Source organism: Marmota flaviventris, chromosome 10, assembly GCF_047511675.1.
Source record: "Marmota flaviventris isolate mMarFla1 chromosome 10, mMarFla1.hap1, whole genome shotgun sequence".
Classification (NCBI taxonomy): Eukaryota; Metazoa; Chordata; class Mammalia; order Rodentia; family Sciuridae; genus Marmota; species Marmota flaviventris.
The window spans coordinates 73,433,177-73,455,602 of record NC_092507.1 but is presented as its reverse complement, the minus strand read 5'-3'; the positions used below and the strand labels follow the sequence as shown (position 1 = coordinate 73,455,602).

General features: G+C 34.4%; 1 protein-coding gene across 2 annotated transcripts in view; it reads right to left on the bottom strand.

Annotated features, from left to right (window-relative positions):
• Positions 1 to 263: 263 nt before the first annotated feature.
• The window catches only part of Hs2st1 (heparan sulfate 2-O-sulfotransferase 1), a 175,568-nt gene continuing 153,405 nt past the window's right edge, over positions 264 to 22,426 (bottom strand). The window contains exons 5-7 of one of the 2 annotated variants that reach the window (XM_071618011.1): positions 8,538 to 8,635; positions 6,075 to 6,232; positions 264 to 5,046 (exon numbers count right to left, since the gene is read on the bottom strand). In XM_071618011.1, the coding sequence (XP_071474112.1) occupies positions 4,817 to 5,046; positions 6,075 to 6,232; positions 8,538 to 8,635 (486 nt within the window). In that variant the 3' untranslated portion in view covers positions 264 to 4,816. The remainder of the gene's footprint in view (positions 5,047 to 6,074; positions 6,233 to 8,537; positions 8,636 to 22,426) is intronic. The other variant, XM_027935256.3, reaches the window with a different exon arrangement.

The window sequence follows — 22,426 nt, the reverse complement described above, 5'->3', positions numbered from 1 at the left end:
AGGATATCAAGATTTATCAAGGGCTCAGGTATGGCTCAGTGGTAGAAGGCACTTGCCTCCCATGATGGAGGCCCTGATTTAAAAAACAACAAAAGTTTATAGCCACAAAGGAGCCATGAAATCATTACAAACCAACCATGATGCATGCCCTTCTGGTGGCAACAATAATTGGTAGTTAAGGTGATGGTGCTGAACACCAAGTCAGCTTAGAATACCCGTTAGCATCAAAGCCACAGAAGGAAATATTAAGACAAGACACCAAGTCATGTTCCCCTTCCCATTGAGTGTTTATTTTATAGCGTTTGCATCAGGTAGTCAACTAAAACACTTCAACAACAGAAAGCTGGCAGAGTGTTAAAGAAAAGGAGTGATTATCTCTCCAACAGATGTGACAAAATGGATTGAAGTTGGAAACAGTTGCATAAATGAATCAACTGGCAGGTGGGGAGGGCAGGAAAAGAAGTAATGAGCATCTTCCAAGAGGACTGCGTGTGATGGAGGGAAGGCACTGCTTAGCTATTTATAAAAGAAAAGTCAAAACAGACAATGTGTTTCTCTAAGTTACATTGAACACAGCTTTAGAGATACTCACATACTGACTCTAAAAAGAAAGCTACAAAAGCCGTCTTTTTGGACGGCACCAGTGTGTCTGTCATAGGTTTACCAAGAATGTTTTAAAGAGGTCATTATCATCAGCGGCCATTTTATAAATAGTCCTGCAAAGGTCACAAAGCTGCATGAATTTAAATTATAGGATAAATCTGACTAAATGGTCACTCATTTCAATTTCTAAAATTCCCCCTCCAGGGAATCAAAGTAAGCTCCAGAGGAGCTGAATTGGCAGTGCATTTGAAACAGGATTGCTTTCCCTTCAAGAAGCTGCCTGGAGAGCAGTTCACAACAACTTTGCACTGGGTACATGGATGCAAAAACTTAACGGCAACTGCCCCACTTCCTCTCAGAGTAAATAGCACTAAATTTAAAAAGAGGCAAACATTCAAATCATAAAGCAGAAGCACTTGGGCCTCTTAAAGACAAACTTCATAAAAGGTTACAGTTCCAGGTGCTCCTCATAATAAAGGATTCTGAGACCATAGGTGTGTTTGACAATGACCAATGGGAAAATCCAGCTAGATGATTTACACAGATGTTCTCTGTAGAATTTAAATATAAATTAAAATACCAGCTATGCATTTGGGAACCAGTCTTTAGTTAAATTCTCTAATGCTTTTAAAATTTTATTTCATTTTATTAAAAAAGAATCATTGTCTACAAACTATTTTCTTTCTAACTATGCAAATACAATGAGCAAATCATCTGCAATATCAAAATACTGTTTGGGAAATTACTGACAGCACTAAAATTTTAGGAATTTCCAATAGGACATATAAAGAACAAGAACAATAGATTTCTAATTATAGGCATTAACTGAATTTTAAGAATAGAGAATAAAATTAAAAATTTAAAAGTCAGCAAGTTTTAAGTTCTTTGATTTTCAATCGTTTAAATCCAATCATCAAGGATTCAGATGCATCCAATATTTTAGAAATTGCACAAATGCATATGGATGATAGAAAAGTAATTCCCATGCAATATTTTAAGTGTTGCTATCAGATATATTTAAGTGATACTTTACAGATTAAAGCTGGGTAAAACCAAAATATATCCTCCCCATTACATTTTAAAACAATCACAATAATTTATCAAGTTGTCATTTCACAGCAATTAGAAAACAGGAGTCGATACAAGTTGAACAAAAAGGTACTTTTTAGGAAATAAACATAGATATAGATATATATACACATACACATATAACATTTTCTTTAAAATTCAAAGTGGTTAATTTGCTTTTGTATTATAAAAAAAATATCTCCCTATGGTCAAAATACTGAAAAAGCACTAAGGCTGAAAAAAGAAAACCACGTTTGCCACTTTAAAAAAATACATATTGTCTCAGTGATTCTATTTATTTGATTATAAAGTTATGTATTATAAGGACTCAGACTCCTAGGACTGTACTGGACCGGATGGAATTCAATCTATGCCTTTCTCAATCTACAGGAAGGACACTCCTAACTCACCCTAAAAAATGCTAAAATATATGTCCCTATTCTGAACTGTTAACCTGGGAAAGAAAACATGCCCACTAGGAAGCAATATACATAAAAGTTTATGAATCTGTGGGAGAGACTGCATGAATCAGAAAGTTATTCTTTGGACATAAGCCAGGAGCTTTTGGAAGTATATAAACTCCTTTAGGCCTCTAGAGTACAGGTACAAAGATGATTTCTCCATAAATGATTTTTCTAGTGCAGGGGCTGGTAGCTCATGGACCACATTTAGTATGTCATTTGTTTTTGTAAATAAAGTTTTCTCAGAACATAACCATGTTCATTTGTTTCTATACTAAGGTACTTTTTCTTTCTTTTTTTCCAGCAATGACAGAATCGAGTGGTTATAACAAAGACCTAAATTATTCACTCTCTGGTCCTTCACAGAAGTAGTTTACTGACCCCCTGATCTGTGCATTACTAAGAACTACTCTAGTTACGAGTTAATGCACCTCAAGAAGGCTTTAGCATGTACTCCAAGAACAACCTGGGGTTGTTCATGAGTGGGTGAATGTCAAACACCCCACTAGAAGTGGTGTTTTACTTTTGAGTGGTGGGACAATCTGTGTTTTCAGCAAATATGTGTAAAGTTAAATTTAAAACAAGAATACCGCCCCCCCCCCCAATATATGCCTGGCTATGTTCTCTTAATATTTCCCTTCACTTGGGGTAAAGAGGCTAAAAATGATTCTGTCATTCCTTTAGTGTTTCTTGAGCTATTTATAAGTGTTTGCTGCTAAATAGTGCTTCTTCCTCCCCTACACTTCTCTAAGGCAATCTGCCTAACATGTTGAGTTTGGTGAAGCCTTTTTCAGATATATTCACTTAAACTAAACATATTAAAGACTATTCTTTTAGAAAACATTTCTAAAATTCTTCATCTCTGTTACTCTAAGAAGAGGAAGAAGGTAAAGAATGCACTGGGAAATTAAACTCTGCAAAATATATTTTAAAAACCATAGGTATAAAATAGCTACCATTTTTGAATGGTAATGTAGAATAACAGCCAAAAAAAAAAAAAAAAAATCTTTCAACTTTGAAGAGCAAGGTTTCCCTATCTCTAGTGAGCTAACCAAGTCTATTTCCAACAGGGAATCTTCTGAACTCAAGCAGCTGCTCAGCTGCTCATGAATCTTCAAGAGTTCACAGATGTTTCATATTTCAATAGTTGTTGAAACATGGAAGATAAAACACTGGGAAGATATTTATCAAACACAAATTTATATCAAGATAAATTTTTTTTCACAAAGCTTAAAAGTGGACTTTTCTTTGTTTAAAAAATGAATGGTATGAAACTATATGTTAAAGATGTTTCTATAATAATACCTTACATTTATATATCACTTTACAATTTTCAAAGTGCTTTCAACATGCCATCTTATCTAGTCCTCACAACAGCCCTGTGAGGTAGGTACAGCAGGTATTATTATCCTCATTTCAAGATGAGGAAATTGAGGCAAAGAGAGGCTAAGTGACTTCTCAAGATCACACAGCTGGAAATTGCAGAACAAGGACCAGAAATCAAAAAATTTTGACTCCTCGTCTTAGTACTCTTTTCAGTATTCTGCCTCCCGTAATGAATAATGTACTCTATCAAAATTGAAAGGTTATTGAAATTCATTTCAGTGACATCTTAACAGTAAAGTTAAATGAGAATACAAGAACAGTAGACCTGATGATTTTTACTCGACATAATAAAATTGGTGCAAAATCACTTTGTCTAATTACTTGTAACCTTTTGGTCCAAATACATAAAATATGCAATATTTACAGCATTTTCCTTTTTTTTGTTTTTGTAAATGCAATGCTTTAAAACACATTATAAAGCACCTCAGTAAAAATAGTCTACAGGAAAAAGTACAGAAGAAGTAGGAAAATCCTACCCATACCACAGCTCACTAATGGAGTCATAATATGGAGTCACCAATATCTCAGTTTACAGCTATACAAATAACCCATGATGAAACAAATACTAAATCTGCTTTTTAAAATATTAATGTGTTTAAGTCTTAACTAAAACTTCAGATAATGCCAACATTCTTAGAAGTATCTTCCCAATATTAGATACTGGGAAGACAGGAATGAGAAATACTGCTTTAACTTTTATAGCATCATTCATGGTTTAACTTGAGATTTAAAACTAATGATCACAAAAAAAAAAAAAAATTAAAACCACCTACATAAATATGAGCAAGTCCAACTCCAGCAGAAATATTTCTTAGCAAACATGATCAAACATTCCAATAAATTTCATGAGACATGGTTCACAAAAACAAAGCACATACTGCCAAACAGTTATTAACACTATTCAGTAGAGGTGAAGTGGCAAATAGATTCATCTTTAAGTGAAAAAATGCTTATCAAAATAAAAGAATCAGAACCCTTCCTGAAAGTGTATTTAGTCTTTTGATTAGACCTGCCATGTGTTTATTTTAGGTGATGCAACTTTTTCCCCCCAGGCAGGAGGTTATAACTCTCACCAAAATTTAAACAGAAAAAAAGAAAAATGCCTGAAACGCAAAACTTCTCAGAACACTGACATAGCAGCCAGTATCTAATTCCTTGATGGTAATGTCTTTTTCCTAACTCAGCTCAATATAAACGGTCTTATACATATAATCAGTGATCTAGGTTGTGAAGCTGAGAACTAAGGTGAAGACGAGGTCAAAGTTCTAGTTCAAGAATTTAATAGTCACACCTTGTACTCAGTTCGATTTAGGGTAAATCTTTTCATAGAAAAAGTTTTGTGCAAGGATGTAGAGGTCTCCATCTTTTTCTCGAACAGCATGGGCTCTGATGAATTGGAACTGCTCTAGCGCAAATTCATAGAACTCATTCTCCATTTTCCAAATGTCAGATTGCTGTAGTTTTGCAATGGTTTGTTTTGTGGGGAGTTTCTTCTCTGTAGTTTTCCTAAGATGAGATTTCTTTCCTACTTACAAAGGGAAAAAAAGGAAAAGTAAACAATTAAGAGAACACACAAAAGATCAAGGCCTCTTTATCTGAAGCGATGGTTTAAATTAATATGACACACTGAAGGACAGGCAAGCAAACTTATATTAACATAATTCAGAAAAAATGAAGCCCTGATCATACTAGAACTGAGATTTATTCTTTTAGAATGTAAATCCTTAACACATGAAGACTTAATGAAATGTCAACAGTAAATGTAAGGATTACCATTCAGTAATCTGTAGGCTGTCAACTCATACACTGTATTTTCAAGTGCTTGGTTCTCTAAGACCAGTTTATTTTTAAAAATGATAAAATATCTATTGCCAAACTTAATTTTACTTTCTCATAATTTATATTTGTTATAACCATGTAGAAGCTAGGGCATATGCACACTCTAGGACAGGAGTTCCAATGACTACATCTTATCAAACAATAGCCAAAGAAATTTACAAAAAAATCAGAATTAGATTGGACCTGCACACATACTTTCAGATATTCCAAACTATCAAGGCTGCTGAATCAGACCTTTAGCAAACTACAGCAGAAGCAGCACATGATGTTTGTATTACAGTGTCTTAGCCACCATCCCAGCCCACTTTAAAATGGTAGTAAGTAGGTCTAAGGGTTTAATACCTCGTCCCAATGCTTGGTATCTGGCCTTACTGCATATGACACTAAGCTAGTTCTGAAGTTTAAAGTATTCCATTGTTCCTACAATGCCTTATAATTTCACCTTATACATGTTTATTCATTAAAAAGATTATTTAATGAACACTAACTGTGTGCTAGGCACTGTTTTGTACTGAAAATACTTAGCAGAAATAAACAATATACCTGCCTTTCTATTTGTTGTGTTTTACTGACGTAATTTCAAATAACATATTTTTCTAGTTACAGACAAACAAAAAAAGTTAGGGACAGCTTCACAAAGAAACCTATCATTATCATGTATAACTAATTAAAACAAAAAACAAAACAAAACAAAAAAGAAACCTATCATTTATATACCTGTACGATAGAGCTCTGTAGCACCCCTGAAAAACCGGGGCAAAGCTGCCTCCAATAACATGATAAAATCTTCAAGTTCTTCAGTAACTCCCACTAGGAAGTATTCATTAATTAGGTTATACTTGGCTTGATCCATAGCCCACCTGCTTCCCACATTCCTGAAACCAAAGAAAAGGAGTTAAAAAACTGGCTGTGAAATCTGCTAAGTATCTGATGACCGTGATACTGTATATTATGGAAAAAATAGATAAACACATGTATATCCAAAGCTTTAATGCCCTTTTATTAACATCCTTTGGTAGGCACACCTGTTTTTCATTTCCTTTGCTTCCATCCAGTTTCTGCTCAAAATGCAGTGCTAATTCAGACTTCACTAGAGGATTCTTAACATGAATAAAGTCTACTTTGAGGGCAGTTTTTAAAATGCACATATATAACATATATTCCCTCTATCTGATTTAGTGAGTCAATATAATTTCTTTTTTTAAATCACTATAACCTTTGTTCAAGAGTTCTTTAGGAAGGTCTAAGCAATTTGTGTTTAGTGCTTATCTTTCTTTCCTTTTTTTTTTTTTTCTTTTTTGTGAGGTACTGAGAATCAAACCTGGGCCTCATGCATGCTGGGCAAGGGCTCTGACATGGAGCTAGACCCCAAACTTTTTGAAATTTTTATTTTGAGACAGGGCCTCCCTAAGTGACCCAGGCAGACCAAACTTTTGATCCTCCTGCCTATCTCCTGAGGAGCTGGGATAATGGGTGTGTGTTACCATTCCTGACTTAGCACTTATCTTAATTTCAGCTTAGTGTTTTTGTTTTTTGCTGAGCATAGTGTTTCTTAGGGGGGAAAATGTGTTGTTGTTGTTGTTGTTGTTTTGGTACCAGAGATTGAACCCAGTGACGCTTTTTTTTTTTTTTACCATGAGCTACACCCCCATCCCTTTTTATTTTTTATTTTGAGACAGGGTCTGGGCTAAGTTGCTGAGACTGGCCTCAAATTTGCAATCCTCCTACTTTAGCCTCTTGAGTCGCTGAGATTATAGATTTGTACCACTGCACCCAGCTGTGTTTCCTGAAATATTTGAGGAACAGAAAATAGGTAAGAAAAGGCTTGACTAAAAATCTTTTATTTTTATTTATTTTGTCAACTAGAGCTGTTAATAGATTTTGCTCTAACATTCTTTAATCCTAGTTCCAGTTTTGACTTTAAGCAACAGTGTACGCTTCAGCTGGTGGCTTCCACATTTGTCACTTTCTTATTTTTATTTTATTAAAATTAAAGGGGGGGGATAGGGGTAAGAGGAATTGAATCAGTTGATTTCCAAGGTTTCCCCCACTTCTGAGTATGAAACGTATTGAAGAAATTCAATTACAATCTTAGTAATGCCCAGTAGAGAAATAACTCCTTATAGTTTCAAGGCAGGGCTTGGCAAACTTTTTCTAGGTTCAGAGAGTAAATATTTTAGGCTTTGCAGGCTCTGTGGTTTAGGTCACAATTACTCAACTCTGATAGTGCAGCTTGAAAGCAGCCATAGATAATAAGTAAACACATGTATATGACTGTGTTCCAATAAAGCTTTATTTATAAAAAAACAAAACTGGGCGATGTGCCAAATGTAGTCTGTAGGCTTTAATTTGCCAATCTGAGTTTTAAGGAAATGGTTAAAAATTGAGAAGACTTTCTTCCTATGCTTCCAAGTATTGTGTTATCATGATGCTTTGAAATAATCTACCAAGTAGGACCTTCAACTTCACAGGAATCAAATAATACATCTCAAACAGTGAAGAAATTTCTTACATTTCTCCTTATGGTTTTAAGGACTATTTAACGTTGAATATGTTCCTATTTTTTCCCCTACTTTTGCTACTAAAATGACTTAGAACAAATAAATAATGTACAATTATTCTTAAAAACTGAACACTCTGCACACTCTGAAGAAACAAATTCTTTGTTCAAGATAAAATACATTGTCTACCTTATGTTTGTTAATATACTAAACCACAACCATAACCTTGGCTCTCTTAAAGTGAAAATCAGTTTAACAGTAAAACTAGGATAGGATAATAATTTATCCCCTAAGCCTTTTCTTGATCTAGCCTGAAAAACTAAACTGTAAGCTTAGTACAAAAAAAATAAGGTTTATGAAGTGACCTGTGATCTCTAAGAATTTTGCTGGAATAGAGCAAACCAGGACATCAAAAACATAAATAAATAGATAGATAGATAGATAAATAAATAAATACAATCTAGCTTCTGAGGAAAGACTATGAAGATTATTTATGGAAGCAATCTTTTAAATGCATTTTAAAAAGAAACAACAAAGCTAGATATTATTTAATTACATATTATTTCAGTCATATCTTTTACTGACTTCCCTATAGCTAGTGCTTGATCAACACATTCACTTGTGAAACACAGATTATAGAAATAATAAGGAATATAATTTAAGCTAACTATATCCCTACCAGCATTCTGAGCTGTGGCCACAGAAGAATGGAATTTGAAGCCAGAGCTTCTCTGGAGCACAGTCTGAGCCGCCCTCAGCTACACATTCATCAAAGGTCTGAAACAAAGACAAAGGAGCACCGGTAAGCCATAAATTCAAGTCTCACCTATCAAATTCCTTAATGTGCTAAGTTATTAAATAAATGAATGGGAGTAGGTGAGGCAAGATAATAAAATAAAAGAATTGGGCAGGTTATGAGAGCATATTCAAGATACTGAGGAAAGTTAAAAATGGATTTTTTCTACAACTTTGTTTTATGCTAATGCTTATAAGAATTCTTACTGCATGAAAGGAAATTCTCCCAGATAATAATTTGTTTTAAAAAAGTAAACACTGGTTTATATCACTTTCTTATTAAGGAAATTATCTATTTGAGATATGACATAGAGATACCAGAGAACAAACTTGGGAAATTTGGTTGTTGCAGTGAAGAATTTACAATACCATCTGTTATTTCTGGAAAGAGGTTTGAAAGAGCAGTAAGACTATCTGTTTTGAGAGAAGGCTTCAAGGTTTTATTTATTTATTTATTTTTGTGTTTATTTTTTGGTTGTAGTTGGACACAATACCTTTATTTTATTTATTTATTTTTATGTGGTGCTGAGGATCGAACCCAGGGCCTCACATGTGGGAGGCAAGTGCTCTACTGCTGAGCCACAACTGCAGCCCTGGCTTCAAGGTTTTAGAATCATGTTTGATGCTACTTAAAATAACTCTTTAAGGCCTTCAGGTTGTACTACTATAACTCATACAATTTAATAAACTCAGAGGGTCCATTAAAACAAAAAAACCTATAAGAATAAGGCCCCAAATTTCTTAAACCTGGCAAATCACAATCCACAATTTGCTCATTTCTCTTATAGGAGACCTCTGCCATGACACAGTGAAAAGACCCATAACTTGGCTTTGAATGCTTAACCCAGAAAACTTCAGTTCTGGGTTAAGTTTCCTCATCTAAAAACTGAGAGAATAATATTACCTTGAGGAATGAATCAACCACAAAGACTGGGTCATAGTAGGCATTCATTAATGAGATGTCTTATGTCTGTGTCTCTCTCCCCATCTCTCCTCCCTAGGTCAAACACAATGTTTTGTTGGTTCTTGCTTCCTTGACCTTGGTCCCACCTTCTCTTTTCTAAAATAGCTCTTGGTCTCTCCTGACACTAAAACATTTTTTTCTATTTCTTGAACACTCTTTTTGGCTTCTTTTGGTGGTTCTTGGTGTTTTTCTGAATATACTATCATTATCTTATTTGAATGTATATTTTGGTCCTTCTACTTACTAGGTATTCATCTCAGCCATCACTCTGCCGATTCCCTTCCTCAGCAAAGTCATCAACACTTTCTTGGCTTGATTGATAATTTCTAGGCAAAAGACTTCCAAATGAATACTTCCAGATCACTTATTATCTATCCTCTAATACTTACTGTGCATTTAAATTTTTTTCTAGTGTTACTTCATATTTAATATTATGGAAGGGTCTTAGTGCCCCTTATAACTAGATTTAAGATTTCAGAACATTTCTTATTCTTCTCCTTTGCCTCAGGTCCCTGAAGTAATGTCTTTCTTATTCATCTTTACCTTTTCCATCTTCACTGCCATCAGGATCTTACAATATTGTTGTGTACTTATTCTTGTTAACAGTTTCTTAATTGGGCTCCTTTCCCACCCTTCTTTATAATCTGCTATGTATAATAACTGGATTAGTTTAAATATAGTCATTTCTAACATCTTCTACTCAGAGACCTTTAATGGCTTCCAGTACCTTATAGGGACAATAGAAACATACCTCAACATTGTAAAAGCTATCTATGCTAAGCCCAAGACCAACATCATTTTAAATAGAGAAAAATTGAAAGCATTTCCTCTAAAAACTGGAACAAGACAGGGATACCCTCTTTGACCACTTCTATTCAACATAGTCCTTTAAACTCTAGCAAGAGCAATTAGACACACTCAAGAAATTAAAGGGAATAGGAAAAGAAGAATTCAAACTATCATAATTCACCAACGAGATGATTCTATAGTTAGAGAATCCAAAGAATTCCACCAGAAAACTTCTAGAATTAACAAATGAATTCAGCAAAGTAGCAGGATATAAGATCAATACTCATAAATCAAACACATTTCTATACAGCAGTGATGAATTCTCTGAAAGAGAAATTAGGAAAACTACCCCATTCACAATAGCTTTAAAAAAAAAAAAAAACCTTCAGAATCAATCTAACAAAAGAAGTTAAAAACCTCTAGAATGAAAACTACAGAACACTAAAGAAAGAAACTGAAGAAGACCTTAGAAGATGGAAAGATCTCCCATGTTCTTGAATAGGCAGAATTAACATTGTCAAAATGACCATAATACAACCACAAGCATTAAACAGATTTAGTGCAATTCCAATTAAAATCCAGATGACATTCCTCAAAGAAACAGAAAAAGCAATCATGAAATTCATTTGGAAAAATAAGAGACCCAGAATAATCAAAGAAATACTTAGCAAGAAGAATGAAGCAGGAGGCATCATAATACCAGAACTTACACGATACTACAGAGCTATAGTAACAAAATCAGCATGGTATTGGCACCAAAATAGACATGTAGACCAATGGTACAGAACAGAGGACACAGAAAATAACTCACATAAATACAGTTATCTCATACAAGACAAAGGCACCAAAACACACTGGAAAAAAGATAGTCTCTTCAACAAATGGTGCTAGGAAAATTGAAAATCCATATGCAGCAAAATAGAATTAAACCCTTCTCTCTCACCATGCACAAAATTCAACTCAAAGTGGATCAAGGACCTGGAAATTAGACCAGACACCCTCTACCCAACAGAAGAAAAAGTAGGTTCAAATCTTTATCATGTCAGATTAGGACCTGACTTCCTTAACAAGACTCCCAAAGTCCAAGAAATAAAATCAAGAATCAATAAATGGGATGGATTCAAACTAAAAAGCTTCTTCTCAGCAAAGAAAACAATTAATGATATGAAGAGAGAGCTTACAGAGTGGGAGAAAATCTTTACTACACACACACATCAGATAGAACACTAATCTCCAGGATATACAAAGAACTCAAAAAAACTTAAAAAGAAAAGAAAAGAAAACAAAACAAAACAAAAAAAACCAAATAGCCCAATCAATCGGCTTTGTAAAGCTTTAAAAAAGAATAAAACCAAATAGCCCAATAAATGGGCTAAGGAACTAAAAAGAATTTTCTCAGAAGAAGATTATATAATTGATCCCAAATATACGAAAAAATGTTTGACATCTCATTAGAGAAATGCACATCAAAACTACTCTAAGAATTCATCACTCTAGTCAGAATGGCAACTATCAATAATACAAGCAACAATAAGCATTGGTGAGGATGCAGGAGAAAAGGCACACTCATACATTGTTGGTTGACTGCAAATTGGTGCAACCACTTTGGAAAGCAGTATGGAGATTTCTTAGAAAACTTGGAATGGAACCACCATTTGACCAAGCTATCCCACTCCTCAGTTTATACCCAAAGGACTTAAAATCAGCATACTATAGTGCAGCCACATCAATGTTTATAGCAGCTCAATTCACAATAGCTAAACTGTGGAACCAACCTAGATGCCCTTCAATAGATGAATGGATAAAGAAACTGGTATATATACAACAACAGAATATTACTCAGGTTTAAAAAAGAATAAAATTATGGCATTTACGGGTAAATTGATGAAGTTGAAGAATATCATGCTAAGCAAAATGTTTTCTCTGATACGTGGATGCTGATCCATAATGGGTGGGGGGAGCAAGGGAAGGGAAGAATAGAGGAACTTTGGATTAGGCAAAGGGGAGTGGAGGTGGGTATTGGGGTGGGAAAGATAGTGGGATGAGGCAGATATCATTACCCTAAATACATATGACTGCACAAATGTTGTGATTCTATATTGTGTACAGCCAAAGAAATGAAAAGCTGTGTTCCATTTGTGTACAATGAATCAAAATGCATTCTGTTGTCATGTATAACTAATTAAAATAAAAACCAAACTCCTAATTTTGCTTTTCAGGAATACTTCATAATCTGATTTCGGCGTGCCAGTCTCACCTTATCTCTTTGTGTAATCTCCATCTTTACCACATGAACCTGTTTAACAGCTTTACAAGCACACCATATGCACTCCCAACTCTGTACCTCTGCTGACTCAATTTTCTTCTCATAGATTCTCTCTTCCAATAGAGTTCACATAAAGCTTATCTTTCCAGAGACTATTCTAACCTAAAGTAGAGTTTACTTATTTTCTTTCACATTGTATAAAGTATCTAATATTGCCTTTTAAGAACCTGCTTAGGATCTGGGTATCTATACATGAACGTCATAATCAATAAAACTTGCTTTTTGTGCCTTTTTGTTTTAACGTGTGTTATATTCTGTCTCCCCAAATATCATAAAGACTTGAAAAGATCATGCAGTATGCATGTCCTTCATAGCACACAATATAGTGCTAACCAAACTGCATAATTAATAGTTGTAAGCTGCTACTGGAAAGACAGCACTTTGGGGGCTTAAACTGAGTATTAAAGTCATAATTCTAGTGCAGATAAAGACTAAATTTTTTTTCATGAAGCATTTTGACACTCCTTTAGAGTTCTCTATAATTTTTTTTAAAGTGAAAATACTGTGGCTTACTTTTAAGATCCAATAAACTCATTCAGTGAAGATCGTCTGACTTAGATTTACTACTCCAAGCCATTTTTTAAAAAATGGTTTTATCATTTATGTCAACTTAGCTCATAAAAAGAAGTATGTACTAACAATCACTACCATGTCTCAATTTCCATGAAATCTTTGGCTCAATAAACTGGGTTATGACAGATTGGAAAAAATTTCTGATTCCATTTCTATTAAATTTCTAACAGGCTTTAGCTAATAGTATGTTGTCTGTGAAACTTAACAGAGCTACTCTGCTTCTTTTTGCTTGTATCTAACTAGAGTATAAGAGAGTAAATGAATAAGTTACTAAAGTGTTTATGGATGAATTCACATTTACCACTATTTTGTGTGTGTGATTCAAAGACATTAAAAAGGTTTTACTTAAATACAAGAAACTAGCATATCAAAAGAGGCTGCAATATCGTTTCCATAGAATTATTATGTAGACAATTTTGCAAATTTAAATGTATACTATTATAATTAAAACTGAACAGTCATGCAGGATGGCTATTTTAAATTAGCCAACTCTTAGTTTCTGCATTTCTCTTTTAAGTATTCTAGTACTTCAAACGAAGAAAATATTTAGAACATCTTGAAATCTCTTTTTGGCCAGTAGTTTAAAATCTACTAAACCACTTTGACAGACTAAGAGTTACCTCCAAAATCAATTCTTACTTTCTTCCACAGGTCAGAATGTTAGCCTCTTTTGTCATTAGCTGAATGTGACCATGACTAAGGTCTTGCTAGTGCAGTGGAAGGCAGAAATGATGTACATACCTTCTAGGTTACTTGCTTAGAAGGAAACTGCCTTACACTTCCTTCCTTTCCATGGGCTAGAAAACAGATGTAATAGTGACCGAAATTCAAAAAAGGATATAACAACCACCCTTAAATAATGGCAGGGTGAGAGAAACCTAGGTCTTTGAAGGACAGTGTAGAGCAAAGCTGCCCAAGAACCTGTACCTTTCATCTCTAGGCTTCTATGTGTGAAAGAGAGAATCTTATTTTAACTATCTGGGCTTCTTTGTTTTAGCAGTTTGATAGCATCTGCCTGACTCACCTACTGAATAGTTAATTACACAATATAAAAGTGAAACAGTAGTTTGGGCTTTGCCTTCTTTACTGATCCTTATTTTTTGAGAAAGATGTTTTTTTCCTGCCAAAGATGGTCAGTAGCAGGGAAGATGTGAAGAAAAATACAAAAAATAATAATAATAATAATAATCAAAAATTGTTCATACATGTAAATGCTCCAGAGTTTAGCCTATACCAGAAATTCTCCCTTTCCTATATAAATTTTTGATGAATAAAGTAAACCATTAATTTCCTAGTGAAAGAGATCAAATTAAGACAACTCAATACCATCTTTACTATATACAGTGTTATGATCCACTAAGATCTCAGTCATGAACTGCTACATTGCTTCCAACAATCACATTAGCATTGGGCTTCCCTATTTACATCACAAGATTGTCACACAGTACCTGATCACCAAAGTTTTCTTGGTTACTTGCTAACTCCCATTAACTATCTCTTTAATATTACAGTCACATTTCAGAAATAGGATTTCCTATAAATGACTAATTTTCTCTTGTTAAACTTCAAGTTCTTAAAATAAAAAGGAAAACAATCAGACAAATGAATTTTGAACAGAAACACTCCAATCTCTTTCAAAAACCCAGTTCAGTATAAGAAAAATCTTGATCAGCCGTTAGCTCTCATCTCTAGGCTCCAGAAAACACACCAATGTTAATTTTTTAATTATATTTTACCAAACTTCAAAAAAGATTATAGGGGTGAGAGTTAGAAACAAAACCCATAATCTTATTTAATGGAGTCGCCTGGAAATATAAAGCCTTTTATATTTTCTGAAATGAAGGAACCAAAAGTTGGGTTGGGCCTAGAGTCAAAAAGAACTGAATTCAGTCCCCCAAATCCTACCACCTTCCTAAGTTGTGAGAGCTGTAGCAACATGCTGGAGTGGGGGTCTTGGGGTCTAGACTATATGGCAGGAATAACCCTGACCTCAAAGAATTGTTGTTAGATGTAATGTGACTGCAAGCACCCCATACAGTGCCTGATCAGCAGCTGACAATAAATGCTATAACTATGGATAGAGGTGGGGAGGTGTTTCTTTGTAAACTAGGTCCAAATGATTTTAAAAACTATAAAACATTAAATTGTTCTTTAGACCATTTAGATTATTAGTTTAGGTATTTGACTGCTAAAATTAAAAGCTAAAAAATTAAAGTTTGATGTTTGACAATGATGAACACTATATTTACATTCTAATCCCTTTCTGCAAATGATCCTGCTTCATATTATACATAGATAACAGAAGCTAAGATTGAGCTCTCTTGATTTTCTTCTTAGGTAAAACCTTACTAGCACCTGTAGCCTCTGATTGCTCCCATCTTTAACATGGGAATACCACCCTCTCCCATTCTGAGACCCTGCTCCATCAGTTTTTCCAGTTTCTTGTATCATTCACTTCTTGGTCTCTTTAGATGTATGAATATGCCCAAATGTCTGTCACCTAAGAGAAACATTTCATGATGTTTTCTGTTCCTTTTAAAGCCAAACTTCTATTTCAAGAGTAGTCTTACCCTTCAGTCCTAACTTCTTCATTTCTTAGTCACTCCTTAACCCTTTGGATTCCACTTAAACTCGTTCCTCTGAAGTCCCTAATAATCTCCCCATTGACAAATTTAAGGGCCAGTTTTCAATCCTCATTTCACTAACCTCTTTGAAATCAAATTTCAGGACCTGCCTCATTGTCTTCTGATTCTCTTCTCTTAGTTTCCTTGCTATGCTCTACTCTTTCTACCTACTCCTTAAGTGTTAGTATTATTAAGTATTAGTATTCCCCAGACATGCACACTTATACCTCTGCTTTTCCTTCTTTGTTCACATGGTCCTTTTTTCATACTATATTTTCTAAGTGCAATCACATTTAGTCTCATGGTTTCAACTTCTACCTAATGTTGACAATTTCTTCTTTAGTGTTAGAACTATTTCTTTTTAATTAGTGCATTATAGTTATACATAAATGTGGGGTTCATTTTGATGTATTCATAAATGCACATAATGTAATTTGTTTTATTTCAATCACCAATTGTTATGGTATAGATAAGGTATCCCCCAAAAGCTCACATGTGAGACAATGCAAGAAAGTTTAGAGGTAAAATGATTGGGTTATAAATAAGCAATTTAACCTAATCAGTGAATTAATCTTCTCCATGGGGATTAAATGAGTGTTAACTGCAGGCAGGGAGGAGGTAGGTCATTGGGACCATGCCTCTGGGGTATATATTTTGTCTGTGGTGATGGGAGTATCTATCTGCTTTGTGGTGGCATGTCCATAGCTGCTTTCCTTTGCTATACACTTCTTCTTTTTTACTTCTGGCCCTGAGGACTGGCACTGGCTGTCTATGGGCTGAGTCTTCTGAAACCATGAGCCCCAAAATAAACTTTTCCTCTTTAAAATTGTTCTTGTCAGGTCTTTTAGTCACAGCAGTAAAAAAAGCTGACTATAGCACCAGTCTATCCCTTTTCCCACTCCTCCCTCTCCCAAACTCCTTCCTCTATGGATTGGCCTTTTTTCTATAAATTTATTTATTTTATTTTTAATTTTTTTCTTTTTTTTTATTTATATGTGGTGCTGAGAATCAAAACCCAGTGCCTTACACATGCGAGGCAAGCACTCTACCACTGAGCTGCAGCCCCAGCCCCTGTATAAATTTATTTTTAATGGTGCAGTATAGACATATAAAAGTGGAATTCACTGTGATATACTCATACATGTACATGATGTAGTTTGGTCAATTTCATTCATAGTTCCTCCCCTTCGCTATCCTTCCCTCCTCCCTCTGAATCTCCTTCCCATACCTCACTGTACCACTGTTTTCCCTTCTATTTTCATGAGATCCCCACCTACCACCACCATTTTAAATTCTTGTTTCTCTCTAGCTTATGTACATTCGAGAAAACATATGACCCTTGAGTGTTTCTGAGTCTGGATTATGTTACTCAGTATGATGTTCTCCAAATTCATCCATTTACCAGCAAATGGCATAATTTGATTCTTCTTTATTGCTGACTAAAACTCTGTTGTATATATTTACCATATTTTCTTTATTCAGTCTTCTACTGAGGAATATCTAGGCTGGTTCCATAACTTATCTATTGTGAGTTGCACTGCTATAAACATTGGTATGCATGTATCTCTACAGTATGCTGATTTTAGTTCATTTGGATAAACACCAAGGAAATTAAGGGATACAAATGGGAAAAGAAGTCAAATTATTTATGTTTGCTGATGACATGATCCTATACTTAATAAACCTGAAATACTCTACCAGAAGACTTCTATAGCTGATAAACAAATTCAACAAAGCATAAGGATACAAGATCAACATAAAAAAATCAATAGCTTTCCTATATTCCAACGATGAATCTTCTGAGAATCAAATCAAGAAAATAATTTCATTCATAATAGAATAAAAAATAATAAGATACATTAGAATAATTTTAATGAGGTGAAAGACTTCTATAGTGTGAAAATTATAAAACACGGAAGAAAGAAATTGAAGAAGACCTTAGAAGATGGAAAGACCTATCCATCTTCTTTTAGATAGGCAGAATTAACATGATCAAAAATGGCCATATTACCAAAGCAATATACAGATTCTTCGTAGAACTAGAAAAAAAATCCTAAAATTCATATGGAAAATTGAAAGAACCAAAATAGCCAAAGCAATATTGACCAATAAGAGTGATGTTGAAGGCACCACAATACCTGATCTCAAATTGTACTACAGAGCTATACTATCAAAAACAGCATCATAGTATTGGCATCAAAACAGACATGAATTCTTGACATATGTCTAAGGTACAAATACAATGTCTAGTGGATACCTCTCCCAACTTATGGATGACTCAAAGCCAAGTCCAAATAGAATTCATCATCTCTTCCCTGAACTCCCTTATAATTTACTCCTCTTCCTATTTTCTCTCTTCTGGTGAAAAGAAACTACCTATGGTCCAATCAGAAACCTAGGAAGAAGAGAGGTCAAAGCTGACTCTTGAGTTGTACACTGTGTGGATACTGGTATCTTTTACTGAGATAAAGAATGTGATTCATAATGAGAAGTTATTAAACCTTTAAGTATGCCAGCTACTAAGTTATTATATAGATTTTCTGTGGTGTTTTACATATAAAATATTTTTCTAAACAACAGTAACATATTCCTTTTTTGGATTGATCCCAGAGGCGCTCTACCACAGAGCTACATCCCCAGCCCTTTTTAATTTGAACACAGGATCTCCCTAAATTACTCAGGCTGGACCTCACTTATAATCTCCTGCCTCAGTCTCCCAAATCACTGGGATCACAGATGTGTGCCACTGTGCCCAGCAGTAATAATTTTTAAATGATATTGTGACACAAAATAGTAAAATTCACATTCCACAAGCAAAACATGGTCAGAGAATTGTGCATTGCTAAGGACTATGGAGACAATATTTTGTAAGCCCATGGATAAGATCAGGTAGCAGTAAGTCTGGACTTCTTTTGACACTGTTATTATCTTTTGCACATCAATATCTATTTTTAAGTATAATATACTAAATTCACTATAATTCCTAGCTATTTTAATTTAATTTAGAGAAAGAAATAGAAAAGGCTAATTGGGGAAGGAATTGTGATCTCTGGAGCCAGTAAAACTAATTCTCTTTGGATTTTTACTTAAAGCACGTACACATTTACTCTTTCTATAAGTATAAACCCATTGGTGTTCTGGTTAAAAAAAAAGTTAATAAAAGTATTTAATAATTAGGACAGTACAAAGCTAAAATTATGTACAAGCTGCTTTGCTATTAGATGGCATCTGGCAATGTTTGGAGACATTTTTGGTTCTTACAATTGAGGCATGGGAGCCTCAAGAAGAAGACCAGAGGATTTGTGTGGGGATGGGGGGTGAGGTACTGGAGATTGAATGTAGGGGCATTTTAGCACCAAGCTATATCCCCAGTCTTTTAAAAACATTTTTGAGACTGAATTCTGCTAAGTTGTTTAGGTCTTCATCAAGTTGCTGAGAATAGCCTCAAACTTATGATCCTCCTACCTCAGCCTCCCCAGTTGCTTAGATTATATACATATGCCTCTGCACTCGAAGCCAGAGAAGTTTTCAAACATCCACCAATGGATAGGCAGTCCCTCATGACTAAGAATTATCTGGCTTAAAAGAGTAACAGTGTCCAGGTTGAGAAATTCTGTGGTATCCAATGATATAAAAGATATAGCCAAAGCAATACTGAGCAATCAGAGTGAGCTGCTGAAGGCACCATGATAGCTTTTGGCTAAGTATAGTCGTGCATGCCTGTAATCCCAGCAGCTTGGAAGGCTGAGCCAGGAGGACTGCAAGTTTGAAGTTAGGCTGAGTAACTTAGAAAGACCCTGTCTCAAAGACAGAAAAAAAAAGGGGGGAGCTTAGCGGTAGAGCACCCCAGATTCAATCCCTGTACATACACACACCCCCCACACACACACCCCAGTTAAATTTTAAGCAAAAAATAAAATTTTGGCAAATTCACATTTACTGCCACATGCCTAACAATTTCTCAATACTTAAAGACTTTTCTAGTTGGGTGCAGTGGTGTATGCCCATAATGCCAGCTACCTGGGAGGCTAAGGCAGGAGGGCTGCAAGTTCAAGGCCAGCTTGATTAACTTAGTGAGACTTTGTCTCAAAATAAAATTTAAAAGGAGGCTGGTAGAGCACTTGCCTAGCATGCACGAGGCCCTGGATTCAACCCCAGTGCTCCCACACCGTCTTTGATGTTATCTGTTGTGATAAATACTTCCTATCGCCCACACTTAATTGTGCTTGGTTAATAATTCAAAGTGTAACATATATCAATGAATACTGATGTAGCAGAGTATAAAAAGTTCACTGCTATGGTTTCAGATTCCATGACTAAACTTAATTTTTTTTTGTATTAAAATATTGAAGAATAGCTACAATTTTCTGAAAAGGCTATTATTAACATTCTCTCTTTTCCAATGACATCTGTATGAAGTTGGATTTTCTTTATAGACTCCAACCAAAAGACTATAACAACAGACTGAATTCAGAAACAGATATGAAAATCAGGCTATTCAAGCCAGATGCTAAAAGATTTGTAAATGTAAAATGATACTGGTATTTTTAGTTTTTAATGGTGGGGGATGGTTATTTGAATTAAAATTATTTATGTTAACATAAAATGGGCTTTCCACTCTGCTGTTGGAAAATATCAATAGGTCTAGCTTATACAAACCAAAGCTCTTTGAGTTTCTTTATACTTTTATTTAAGAGTATAAAAGGAGTTCTGAGATTCAAAAGTTTGACAACCGTAATTTAATCTATATGGTTCTTCAATAAAAGCCTTCAAATCTCTTATTTGTTTCTACTTTCTAGGTAATTAGGTTAAACTCTGATTCTAAAATATAAAAAAACACAGAGCATTTAAAATTTCCCAAGTAAAACAAAAAGTTTTTTTTTGGGGGGGGGGGGCAGTACTGGGGATTGAATTTAGGGATGCTCTATTCCTGAACTATAGCTCATCCCTTTTTATTTATTTTTTTATTTTAAGATAGTTTGGCTAAGTTGCTGTGGATAGCCTTGAACTTGTAATCCTTCTGCCTCAGCCTCCCAAGTAGCTGGAATTAAGGCACGTAAGTGGTACTACTTCACCCAGCAAAACAAATCTTTTGTTCCTCATGAGACCAACTGAAACCTATCCTAAGTATAAATAGATGAAATGTGTTTCAAATTACTGTTTGACAGTATAACCAGAAAGCAGTTCAAATTATTGGAATGCTACAGTTTATAACATAATAATTGCCATGAGTGATGAACTGAATATTGCCTAATAGTTCTTTGCATATCACTTGAGGTACGAATATACAATTTCATGGGAATGAAGAGATTCAAACTGTTTTGAAAATAAGGGACTTTGTATTTCCAACATAATCATGGCCACAGTTTAATCTACATTATCTTCAAGTATGTCTTCATTTTGAGAAATGTTTTATATACATGCAGTCTCAACAACTTTGATGTTAAAATATCTTCTTGGATATTTCCATGCATATTAAAAGTATTTCTGTCACATCTTTCACATAAAATGTTTTTAGGGAAAAAAAAAAGAGGCGTTATAACTATGGGCTATAAAATTAGAGTGGTTCAATTTAAATTCCAGCTTATAGTTGTATGACACTAGGCAAGGTATATAATGTTTCTGTGTCAAAATTACTGTAACATGAGGATAATAACAGCAATTACCTCATAGAATTGTGTGAGCTACTTGAAAACATGTATAAATAACTTAAAACAGTGCTTGGTATACAATAAATGGAAGTTATTATTGCTAATTTCATTAAGAATTATTATTGCTCAATCCCCTAAACTACATAGGACAGCAACCACACAACCATGCATTCCAAGGCTGATAGTGCCAAATGGTGCATTCGGGAACAGACATGACTTACTCCTTTTATCAATGGAGAAAGATGAGTACAAACATTTACTGAGTAACAGACTAAATGATAACAACTAAAATGAGCAAAACCAATAATTTCTAAAAAGCAGATTTAGAAATAAATAGCAAAATAGTTCTATAAAGTATTAGGCCACAAAAGAATTATGTTAATAGATTTCACAAAATTCTGTAGAATATAATATTTTTTTAGAAAATTAATGCTTAAATATAGGTGTACCCTGGGAAAAAAGATTTGGTTACTTATTTGTGTTTGAGTCAGTACATTTTTCCTAATGTTTTCACACTAAGCAAAGAAATACAATTTCTAGAAAACATAATAAACGAAAACAAAACAAAAATATATTGCCCCATCATGTGACAAAGAAACACCTAACTTAAAAAATTTTGTTACATGTTGATTATTATATATAACATACTTAGCATCACTCCTGTACAACATTTTAAAGTTTAAAATGTGCATAATTTACACATTAAGTCATTTATTAAGCGCTTACATATAAACTAGGTACCATGTTAAGTACTAGGACTCAAAGATAAATTAAATGCATGCTTCAGGAAGTTCACTACATTTGGGGGAAGACAATAATACAAATGCTTAAAAGTAGAGATGGGTG